At 39.3% G+C, this 12,468-nt stretch overlaps 1 protein-coding gene across 1 annotated transcript; it reads right to left on the reverse strand.

The window, feature by feature from the left end:
- Window positions 1-4,797: 4,797 nt before the first annotated feature.
- LOC132869554 (interferon-induced transmembrane protein 3-like) lies at window positions 4,798-12,240 on the reverse strand. Its single transcript, XM_060902781.1, has 3 exons — window positions 12,067-12,240; window positions 6,472-6,582; window positions 4,798-4,830 (listed from the first exon to the last, which is right to left on the reverse strand). Exons 1-3 carry the CDS (start codon window positions 12,238-12,240, stop codon window positions 4,798-4,800), a joined length of 318 nt encoding a protein of 105 aa, XP_060758764.1.
- Window positions 12,241-12,468: the final 228 nt, after the last annotated feature.

A 12,468-nucleotide genomic window follows, 5' to 3' on the forward strand; every position in this document is an offset into this window, starting at 1 on the left:
GGAGCTGATCATTGGCTAAGTCTTTGACATTCTGGCTATTCTTCGATCCATTCGAATGGTAGTCTTCTGTTTTCTTCCACGTCTCTCTGGCTTTGCTGTCCATTTTAAAGCACTGGAGATCATTTTAGCCGAGCAGCCCATCATTTTCTGCACTTCTTTACGGTATACGTTTTACCTCTCCAATCAACCTTTTAATCAAAGCATGCTGTTCTTCTGAACAATCTCTGGAACAACCCATGTTTCTCATGTTTTCAGAGAGAAATGGATGTACAGCATGTGCTGGCTTCATCCTTAAATTAAGGCCACCTGACTGACATCTGTTTTTTCACAGAATGAATGATCTCACTAATTAAACTCCACACTGCTATTATTTTGAACACGTCCCTTTCACTTAATTATTCGATTACACAGACTCAGGAGCATGCATATCATGAATGTTGGGTCTGTTGGTTTTCTATGACTCTACTACACCTACTGGTAAATTATTTGCCATGTAGTAATATAATTTCCACCAAAAACAGTGATTGATCTGGTTAGTCGTGTTGGACTGCTATTATTTTGAACACAAGTGTATCTTGGTCTCATCACTCCAGAGTCTAGAGTCCCAGTAGTCTTCATCTTTGTCAGCATGGGCCCTGGCAAACTCTAGGTGGGCTTTTTTGTGCCTGGGCTTTAGGAGAGGCTTCTTTCGTGGACGGCATCCATGCATGCCATTCCTCTGCAGTGTACGCCGTATTGTGTCACAGGAAATAGCCACCCCAGTTTGGCTTTCTACTTCCTTAGATAACTGCAGTGAACTTGCATGCCGATTTTCTTCAACCCTTCTCATCAGAAGACGCTCTTGTCGAGGTGTTAACTTCCGTGGACGACCTGGACATCTCTGTGAGATGGTTGCAGTTCCATCTTTCTTAAATTTTTGTACCACTTTTGCTACAGTATTCTGACTGATTAGTAAAGCTTTGCTGATGATCTTGTAGCCTTCACCTTTGTGGTGGAAAGAAATTATTTTCTTTGGGGAATTCTGAAGAAACAAGTTGAGCATCACTCTCCATCCAGCATCCAGTCACTAAAAGAGGTCATTGGTGAAGAATGGAAAAAGACTGATGTTGCAAAATATCGCCAACTTGTTCATTCCATGTCTAGAAGACTTGGTGCTGTCATTTAAAATCATGGAGGTCATACAAAATACTAGATGTAGTAGTTTTTGTTGTGGGGTGTACTCATTTTTGCACCACCCTAATTTGAGTAAAACTGAAAAAATGTGTGAATGAATGAATGAATGCTTTATTTCAAACATATCAAAGTAGTACAAAACAGAAGAGAAGAAAAACAAACACAAAAAACAAAAACGAAAGAACAAATAAAAACACTTTTAATTCAATTAAAAACAATGGAACAATATTAACTTAACATGTTTGAAAAGGAGTAGGAAGAAGCATTAGCTTATTTAATCCTACCCCTTTTCCAATGAATTAATAATAGTATTTACTTCGTGTGTGTGTGTGTGTATATATATATATATATATATATATATATATATATATATATATATATATATAAAATGTTTTTTATTGTTATTATTTTTATTTACTATTTTTAAATCACATACTCCTAAACACAAGTAATTTATACATATTTACCTGTACCAACAAAATAGAAAATAAAGTAAATAAAAATATGTGCAAAAGCCCTAGTGCTCATCCCACCCTTCTTCCTCACTGTACCTAGTGAATACCATGTGTTCGTACCGCTGTTTGAATATACTCATGCTTGGACATTGCTTCAGCCCCCCTGACAGTCTGTTCCACAATTTCACTCCACATACTGAGATGCAATGTGTTTTTAAGGTTGTGTGAGCAAAAAGATGTTTAAAGTTAATTTCCCCCCTCAAATTATATTCCCCCTCTTTCTGAAAAAAAAAACAGTTTTTGAATGTTGACTGGAAGTAGGTTGTTTATTGTTCTATACATGATTTGTGCTGTTTGAAAATGAACTAGATCTGTGAGTTTTAGTATTTTTGATTTTAAGAATAAAGGATTAGTATGTTCTCTATAACCAGTGTTATGAATTGTCCTTATGGCTCTTTTCTGCAGTATAATCAGTGGTTGTAATGTACATTTATAAGTATTACCCCAAATCTCTACACAGTAGTTTAAGTTTTAGGGGCTAAGCAGGGCTGAAGCGAGCCGAGTCGTGCTGTTCTTTGGTAGTCGAAACGCGAGCCGTGTCGGGCTGAAGTGAGCTGAAGCGAGCTGAAGTGAGCTGAAAAAGGGTAGTGGAAAAGGGCCATTAGTGAGTTGTAAAGAAAGTGGAGTGATTTGTGGTCCAGAAAGTGGTTTGCCTTACTCAGTACTGAAATGCTCCGTGACAGTTTGGTTTATACGTGTTTCATGTGAGATTTCCATGTTATTTTATCGTCCACAACTACACCAAGAAGTTTATTTTTCATATACCCTTACAATATCAACCCCATCTACCTAATATTCTAGTATTCCTTTTACAATTCCCGAATAACATGAATTTAGTTTTGTTAAGGTTTAAAGATAATTTGTTCCTGTCAAACCACTTCTTTAATTTAGACAGTTCTGCAGTGATCATCCCCAGAAGATCCTGTAAATTCCCCCCTGAACAAAAAATGTGTTGTCTGCAAATAAAACTAATTTTAATAACTTAGAAACTTTGCAGATATAATTTATGTAGAGAATGAACAGTTTTGGGCGGCACGGTGGTGTAGTGGTTAGCGCTGTCGCCTCACAGCAAGAAGGTCCTGGGTTCGAGCCCCGGGGCCAGCGAGGGCCTTTCTGTGTGGAGTTTGCATGTTCTCCCCGTGTCCGCGTGGGTTTCCTCCGGGTGCTCCGGTTTCCCCCACAGTCCAAAGACATGCAGGTTAGGTTAACTGGTGACTCTAAATTGACCATAGGTGTGAATGTGAGTGTGAATGGTTGTCTGTGTCTATGTGTCAGCCCTGTGATGACCTGGCGATTTGTCCAGGGTGTACCCCGCCTTTCGCCCGTAGTCAGCTGGGATAGGCTCCAGCTTGCCTGTGACCCTGTAGAAGGATAAAGCGGCTAGAGATAATGAGATGAGAGATGAGATGAACAGTTTTGGACCCAATACTGACCCCTGGGGGACACGACAAGCAATGTCCAAGCATGAGGAAGTGTAATCTCCCAACTTCACAAACTGTCTCCTGTCCCTTAAATAACTTTTCACCCAGTGCAAAACTATCCCCCTGATCCCATACCGTTCCAGTTTATTGATTAATATATCATGATTGATTGTGTCGAAAGCTTTCTTGAGGTCGATGAATATTCCAATTGCGTACTGTTTGTGATCTATAGCGTTAGTGATTTCCTCAACTGATTCCATTAATGCCAGTGCTGTTGAACTGTTTGATCGAAATCCGTATCAACTGTCAAAGGAATTTATGCTTATCCAGGAATTTGTCTAATCTGTTGAATATTTTTTTCTAGAATTTTTGAGAATTGTGGTAATAAAGAAACAGGCCTGTAGTTTGTGAAGTGGTGTCTATCCCCAGTTTTATACAGCGGCACAACTTTAGCTATTTTCATTTTGTTTGGTAATTTGCCAGTTTAGAATAAGTTACAGATGAAAGTTAATGGTTTTGAAATTCCCTCAATGACCCTTTTCACAATTTTCATATCAATGTTATCACAATCAGTAGATGTTTTTATGTTTACAGTTTTTTACAATATCAATTATTTATTTTTCTTCCACTGCTGTGAGAAACATTGAGCTTTTGATTTCTACCTATAAGGTTATCATTCCAATCCTGCGATGACGATGGATCAGGGATTTTTTTTTTCTGCCAAGTTTGGTCCAACACTTACAAAAAAATGATTAAAACTATTAACTATATCATCTATATTGTCTTTCTTAATGTTATCTATAAAGTACTGAGGGTAACATTGTCTAGAGCCATTTTTGATTATATTATTTAATAAATCCCATATTCCTTTAATATTGTCTTTATTTTTATTTAATATTTCATGATAGTATTCCTTTCTGCTAGCTCTATTAATATCGGTTAATTTATTTTTATATTTATTCTCTGCCTCTTTAGTTTTCTGTTTTATGAATTCTCTATACAGCTTATTTTTCTTTTTACAGGCATTTTGTAATCCCTTGGTGATCCATGGTTGATCCGTGTATTCATGTTTCCTGCTATATTGTTTAATTGGACAATTTTTATTACATAGTGATGTTAATATCCTCAGAAATGTTTTATACGCATTGTCAATATCATTATTCTTGTATATAGCGTCCCAGTTTTGCACTAGAAAAAATGTGTAATCTAAGTTATATTATTAACCTTACTTTCGCGTTATAAGTTAAACAGATGTTATATTAAACTTTGTCTTGTCAACATTTTGGAAATTGTGTTCATTGAGATATTGTTTAAAATGTTACTTTTCAAAGGGGGTGCACTCATTTACGCTGAGCACTGTATATACTGTATATATAAAACAACAATGCACCCCTTGTAAAGATTAGTAAAAAGGGTAAGAAAAAAATCCACCTTTTGGTGAAGTTGCTTCATCTCACACTGAAACTCCTGCCTCACACATGCACACATTTATGCAGTGGACAGAGTTAGTCTCAGAACTAGGGATGAAGTTATACTCAGTTTACTCTCACAAACAAAGACTTATATCTGTGGCTGTGTGATTGAATGTCTGATGCCTGAATGCCAGATCCATTAATGACCATAAAGTTAGTGCTGTTAGGGAATATTGCTGTTGTTCTCTACATGAGAGTAACTTCATAAATATGACTTCATTTGAGAACTTCATCCTTGTAACTCTGCACCTGGAGAATATAAGAATCCACAAAGACAGTACAGTGTACTTCCGGTTAACTGCACTGTGTATGAGACCAGACCGTGAGCTTAGTTTTAATGTCATTAAAGCAACAACTTCAGTCAAGGCATTGTTCAGTTAGAATCTTTTATTCCTCATTTTACAAACAGTTAACTCTCAAAATATTTTGTGTTCCTTTTGTTGGACATCAACAGCATATCATACTTCTGGGAGATAATGCTGCTTGCTACATAATTTTTATCCTATGCAAAGTTTTTAAAAAAATCAGTATCTGGAATTGAGGTATTTCACCCATGTGACCAAGTCACGTGATGCCGCCATTTTGGACGGCGCGCTTAAGTCCTTCAGTGCAAGGCGGTATGAGATGGTGGAGACCTTTGCGCGTTTTAACAAGAAAGTAAGCTGTGATTCGTGTTAAATTGGATCTGTCTTTTATCACAAACACTACCCAGCCTTGGTATGGAGCCAAGGTTGTCGACAGAAGTCAACAATTTGATGAAGGATGACCCCAGCAGTTTGAAACGGTACAAGGTAGGCTATGTTCACAACACTGTCTTGTTACTCGGGGGATCCGAGATCCCCTGAAACAGACATGAGATCCCTTGAAAACATGATTTGGGAAATGTTGGGGGGTCTCTAAAATATTGGCAAAATGATGTTTATTGACATAGCAATCGTGCGTAACTGGAAGCATTTGCATATCCGAAGTGTTGTGTTTACTTGACAATGACTGCTGCTGCCAGGTTGGTTGTTGAGTAGCCTGACTGTTTTTTTTTTCTTTGCGTGTGGTATCATTGTTGACGCGAGGTTGTTTTTTTTAACATGCCAATGCGGACACGATTTCCCCTGATGAGTTATGACTTCAGACGCGATGCGTGTGTGGAGGTGTGGAGTCCGCGTGATATGTGCGTAAGAGAGGCTTCTCATGTGTTTGGAGATCCGCGCTCTTTTTCTTTTCTTTTTTTCTTTTTTTTTCTCTTTCTTTCTTTCTTTCTTTCTTTCTTTCTTTTTATGTAATTTCCCTGTTTATTTCTGTCCCGTTTCTTGCTAGCCTCTGTTATTGCGTTTTATGTCTGTCACTTTATCTACTTGTTTTGTAATGACTTGATACTTTCAATATTAAAAAAAAAAGATCCGCGCTCTGAGACAAGCGCAAGCACCCCCCCCCCCCCCCCCCCCCCAGGGAAAAAAAGGGACCCCCCCGAAAATATCAGCATAGTTCGAACAGGGTAAACAGAGAAAACAGGAAAAATTAAATGATTTATTTTAGGGGGCTCATTCGTCTCTTCACAGCTGCAATCCATTTGGCCCTCTTGTCTGGGTCAGTAGGAAACCGGTAAAAGGAGCGTCCTGCACGCTGTCCCTGTCTGTTGTGGCAGCCCACAGCACAACAAGCAAACACCATAGTTATTTATAGAGTGCTTACTGACAAATTAATCGATTCTAGGTGTCTGTAACATGTTTTTTTTCAAGCTGGTTCTCCCTCTCTGTCTGCAGCGTTAGTATGTAGCTTGCCGTTCAAGATGGCGGACACCGGGGCGTCACGTGACCCTGTGACGTCAGGTGAAATACCTCAATAGCAGTTGTATTATGTATACACAGAGCATTGCACTGAAACTGCTACACACACCACTATGCAGATTATGATGATAAGTGCAAGCACAATGCCATTGAGCAAATGTGCCGTCGAGCTGTATGCCTTCGCTCCAGTCATGTCTCCCACCATCTTCTGGTCTCTGGACTGAAGCAAAAAAAAAAAAAACACACAAAAGAAAAAAAATTCACAAGTGCAAAAGGAGTGCCAGTTAATGTCTGGATGCTCTTTACTGTACTCTGACATTTATATACTGTATTATATAGTGGTGCTTGAAAGTTTGTGAATCCTTTAGAATTTTCTATATTTCTGCATAAATATGACCTAAAACATCATCAGATTTTCACACAAGTCCTAAAAGTAGATAAAGAGAACCCAGTTAAACAAATGAGACAAAATATTATACTTGGTCATTTATTTATTGAGGAAAATGATCCAATATTACATATCTCTGAGTGGCAAAAGTATGTGAACCTTTGCTTTCAGTATCTGGTGTGACTCCCTTGTGCAGCTGCAACTAAATGTTTCTGGTAACTGTTGATCAGTCCTGCACACCGGCTTGGAGGAATTTTAGCCCATTCCTCCGTACAGAACAGCTTCAACTCTGGGATGTTGGTGGGTTTCCTCACATGAACTGCTCGCTTCAGGTCCTTCCACAACATTTCCATTGGATTAAGGTCAGGACTTTGACTTGGCCATTCCAAAACATTAACTTTATTCTTCTTTAACCATTCTTTGGTAGAACGACTTGTGTGCTTAGGGTTGTTGTCGCATTACCCACCTTCTCTTGAGATTCAGTTCATAGACAGATGTCCTGACATTTTCCTTTAAAATTTGCTGGTATAATTCAGAATCTGGGCGGCACAGTGGTGTAGTGGTTAGCGCTGTCGCCTCACAGCAAGAAGGTCCTGGGTTCAAGCCCCGGGGCCGGCGAGGGCCTTTCTGTGTGGAGTTTGCATGTTCTCCCCGTGTCCGCGTGGGTTTCCTCCGGGTGCTCCGGTTTCCCCCACAGTCCAAAGACATGCAGGTTAGGTTAACTGGTGACTCTAAATTGACCATAGGTGTGAGTGTGAATGGTTGTCTGTGTCTATGTGTCAGCCCTGTGATGACCTGGCGACTTGTCCAGGGTGTACCCCGCCTTTCACCCGTAGTCAGCTGGGATAGGCTCCAGCTTGCCTGCGACCCTGTAGAAGGATAAAGCGGCTAGAGATGATGAGATGAGATGAATTCAGAATCGATTGTTCCATCAATGATGGCAAGCCGTCCTGGCCCAGATGCAGCAAAACAGGCCCAAACCATGATACTACCACCACCATGTTTCACAGATGGGATAAGGTTCTTATGCTGGAATGCAGTGTTTTCCTTTCTCCAACATAATGCTTCTCATTTAAACCAAAACGTTCTATTTTGGTCTCATCCATCCACAAAACATTTTTCCAATATCATCAGATTTTCACACAAGTCCTAAAAGTAGATAAAGAGAACCCAGTTAAACAAATGTGACAAAAATATTATACTTGGTCATTTATTTATTGAGCCCTGCGATGACCTGGCGACTTGTCCAGGGTGCACTCCGCCTTTCGCCCGTAGTCAGCTGGGATAGGCTCCAGCTTGCCTGCGACCCTGTAGAAGGATAAAGCGGCTAGAGATAATGAGATGAGATGAGATTTATTTACTGAGGAAAATGATCCAATATTACATATCAGAGTGGCAAAAGTATGTGAACCTCTAGGCTTAGCAGTTAATTTGAAGGTGAAATTAGAGTCAGGTGTTTTCAATCAAATGAAAGGTTTTGTAAGGTTTTTTTTTTTTTTGAGATATTTTAGATTTTTTAAAAAAGTATATTTTGGCTAAGAATTCCAGCATATAGATATATTTCATAGCACTGCATTTTGAACAAAGCCCTGATGCTACTCACAGCTTGGTGATGCTTGCAAGAGATGAGGTGAGTATAATTGATAACATGTATATATGCTATATTTACTGTATGGATGCTGTATAAGAAAACTATTTTATTTATAGCCTCATGTACCCACAGGGTACCTATTTTTATTAAGTGCACCGATTTAACATTTTTACCTAATTAGCATAATTAATACTAATTAAAAATACTTTACATAATTTGCTTTTACACATTTTTCAAACGTTGTATTCAATATACAACCATCTATGTGCCTGCCAATTTCCATGTAAATATCGTGAAAAATAGAAAAATTATTAAGACAAAACCCTTTCATCTCATTTGTTAATGAGGCCCATTTTGGACCATGTTACCCTCATATATAATATTACAGCAACTTTTCTAAAAATTAAGCCAATTTTTCAATCTTTGATTTGTAATATCTCAAGAATGGTTAAACATGTTTTAATTTTGTAAAAAAAAAAAAAGTATGTTGTTCTGCATTCAAGGAGAGCAGCTTCAAATCAACTGAGATTGAATTTCAATTTTCACCTGATATGGCTACTTAAAGTAGATTTACAGAAATCCAGATATGGGTTTAGATCAGTGGTGGCTGGTAGTCTTTCAAACAGGGGAGGCTGGTCGGTTATGATATTTCCAGATTTTAAAAGAAAACACATCAATTTTGCCCATACTCTTGCCTCTGATCTGGCTGATTGTTGGCAGCATCACAAACTGTGAAATAACAGGTTCTTTTGGCCCATTAGCCTACTGTCCAATATACATGATGGTGGTGTTGGGGGGGAGGGGTATATTTTAACATTTTATATTTTAAAATTGTGGCATGTTGTTTAAAAATTGATCATTATTGAAAGCAGCTCTTTGCCAGGAACCTCAGCAGTAGAGCTGGGTGCCACACATTTCATTCAATGACACTTTCCCTATATTTTACTTATTTTGACTGAGAAATGTTTTATTGACAATTTTGATAACCCTTCACTTTTAATCCAGGTCTGTAGTGTGAAATGTTCTCGGCTGTGTTTTTGTTTAAAAATGTTTTCCAAATTGTAGCTGTGTTTAATTCATATCCAGAAAAATATATATTCCAATATAATATACTCAGCATAAACATTTTAAATAGATTCTATATTTTTGGTCCATCCATGACATATTACTAAAGTAGCCTATTTACTGTTGTTGATGTGGGTCACTTGCTGTTAGCCAATTCACTTTCTCGTACCAGGAGAGCTGAAAGGAACGAGTATTATTCCCTACCTTTTTCACCAAGTCAATTTGAGGCGTTGGTCTACCCTGCTCTTTAATTTTAATTTTTTCCTCGTAAGGAAGACTGGCTTCGCCAAAATTAAATCAGCAATGCTTGGCATCCGTGCGCAGCTTTCTTGCTAGCTGACTAGCCCCCTCAAGTTCAAGTTCAGTCACTCAAATAAACGAAATTTCTGGAACTAAGATAGCAAACTTGACAACACTATATTTACACTTTATTTACAATGAAAATATATACAAACTAAAAAAGCTGGTAGAAACCGTATGTAATGAATGAAATCGAAATGTAAGCTGATCTCTTACAATACACCACAGCACTTGCGAATCCACATGGGACTGAACTGAAATTCACCGCTGCCTGTTGAAATGAGCTGTCAATCAAAGAAAATATCTGGCCGCTATCACCAATCACCAGTCTCCTCACGGAAACTGCCATGTCCCTCCCATGTGAGGCTGGGAGTCCGTAGGCAGGCGTTTTCGCAGTATTTGTCCAATAATCATCTTGCATTTTGATATTGAAAAGCACATAGCTCCCACATGCCGTTGAAGTCCACTGAGGCTCGGAGTCTGTGAGACTCCGTGGGTGGGCATTTTCGCAGTATTTGTCCAATAATCGTCTTGCATTCAGTGTTGCCAGATTGGGCGGTTTTAAGTGCATTTTGGTGGGTTTTGAACATATTTTGGGCTGGAAAACGTCAGCAGTATCTGGCAACACTGCTTGCATTTTGTTATTGAAAAGCGCATAGCTCCTAAATGCCATTGAAGTCCACTGAGGCTGCGCTGCATCATGCTGTCATGAGGGGGAAAAACTCACGCACACATTAAAGTTATAAGGGAATGATTTCGCACTGTAGTTGGGTTGAGCACATATATTTCTATGATTCTGGATCTAAAATAGCAATGTTATAAGGTCGGCTATAACATAAGCCTAGCGCAATTCATCCTACATGATGTTCGTCATTCTTAGAGGAGGCTGAGCCTCCCTCGTTGTCTTAGAGCAATCGCCCGTGGTTTAGATTTATCCGGAATGAACAGGACAGGGGAACTGGTGGCAAGGAAAAAGTCTCCGAGACTACAAAACAAAGAAATCTTGAGAGTAAGCCATACTCTTTTGCATGACAGACTCTTTCACAGCTGTATCCTCAAGACAAACACTAAGGCTACATCCACATGACAACGGCAACGAGATTTTTTTTTAGCGGGTAAAAAAAATCGCGTCCACATGGGCAACGGATCAGTAAAATATCAGGTCCATATGGCAATGCGACGCTTGCTGAAAACGATGCAATACACATGCCACACCTCTACGTGCGCTGTAAGATGGTCCCATCGGAGACACCAGAACAATAGAAGAAGAAGTAGGACGCATGCGCATGTATCGGGTTTATTTTTTTCCACTTGCCATTGTGTGTAGTGGTGGGGAAATTCTGCGCTGGCCCTTTAAGAGCGCAGGTAGTTATGGGAACGAGGCGCTGGCCTCTTTCAGTTCGTTTTGGAAATGTAAGCGCCAATGCCACTGGATGTTTGCAGCCCGTCCTCAGCAGTGTATTTGTGTCTCATTTCTTCAGAATAAAAAGACTGGTGAACAACGCAACGTCTGTTACACGCATAAACCCCTTCTTCTACCTGGCGTGAAGTACTCACAGGAACAAACACACAACAACAAGAAGATGGCTGCGACTATGCGAGGAAATCGTGCCTTCTGTGTGTACAAATTAGTTTTATTAGTCTGCATAGTTTTATATAACTTAATTTTCTTATTGTGTGTGAACATTTTGAAAAGCATTTTTATATAATTTATATAACTTTTTATATTGTGTGTGAACATTTTGAAAAGCAGTCTTATCCAATTAAAAAAAAGAAATTCAAGAAATGGTTCAGTTACTTGTTTATTTAAAAGAAAAGCTGTATACAAAAGTGAATGCAATGCAGTGGTTCATACAAAACAGTCTGTTGAAGGGTCTTCTGACCCTTTTCCCCTCTGCCTCCATTATAGTCAGGTAACTGTTGCTTTGTGTGGAAGGCTGTACTTTCTGTTCATCAAAGCAGGTGGAAATTGTCTATCTGGCAGGTCAGTCAGGTTAATGTGTAAACAATTTCAATTTCTATTGTTACGAATGATGCACGCGAGAGTGCTGCTTGTTCTAGTCATGTGGTTGTGACGTAATCGTCAACAAATCCGTTCTACTCATCCAGACGACTTCGCAACAGCTCTGTTGCCAGATTTTTTCACTCTGGAACCCGTTCTCAAAAGATTTCGTTTTGGGGCACCCAAAACGCCGGTGCCGTGTGGACGCCAGGCCGAAACGATAAAAAATTTTATCAGATTCACCTGAATCCGTTGCCGTGTGGACAGGGCCTCAGTGATCTTCAGGAAGAAAATCAGTGTGATTAAAAAAAAAAGTCATTAGAGTTCACCTTCTAAATTCACAGGATTTTTGACTCACCTTCATGGAGAAAATCAAAGCGATGAGGCCCAGGCAGCATGGATTTCCATAGATGAAGCTGCAAATGGACCACACTGCATAATCAGGTGGATGCTCTGGCATGGACACCACAACTGTCCCTGCTCCTCTGCCATCACACGGCTGAGCGTTCAGTGGAGCCATGTTACTCTGCATCTTGCTCAGTATCACACCTCGCTGTGCTGTTTGAGAACTGCCAGATGTGATTATTTATAGTTGAGGTCAGGGGACAGGTCCTCGTTTATATACCATCACCATACTTTTTCGAGTAACTTAGCCACCAGCGTTTTTCCAAGCCTACTTCCTGGCCTACCTCTTGATTTAATGTCCTACTGTCTGACAAGTACCAGTTTTATTTGGAGAAATGAATAGTATAGAATGACA

This window comes from Neoarius graeffei, chromosome 2 (genome assembly GCF_027579695.1).
Source record: "Neoarius graeffei isolate fNeoGra1 chromosome 2, fNeoGra1.pri, whole genome shotgun sequence".
NCBI classification, from domain to species: Eukaryota; Metazoa; Chordata; class Actinopteri; order Siluriformes; family Ariidae; genus Neoarius; species Neoarius graeffei.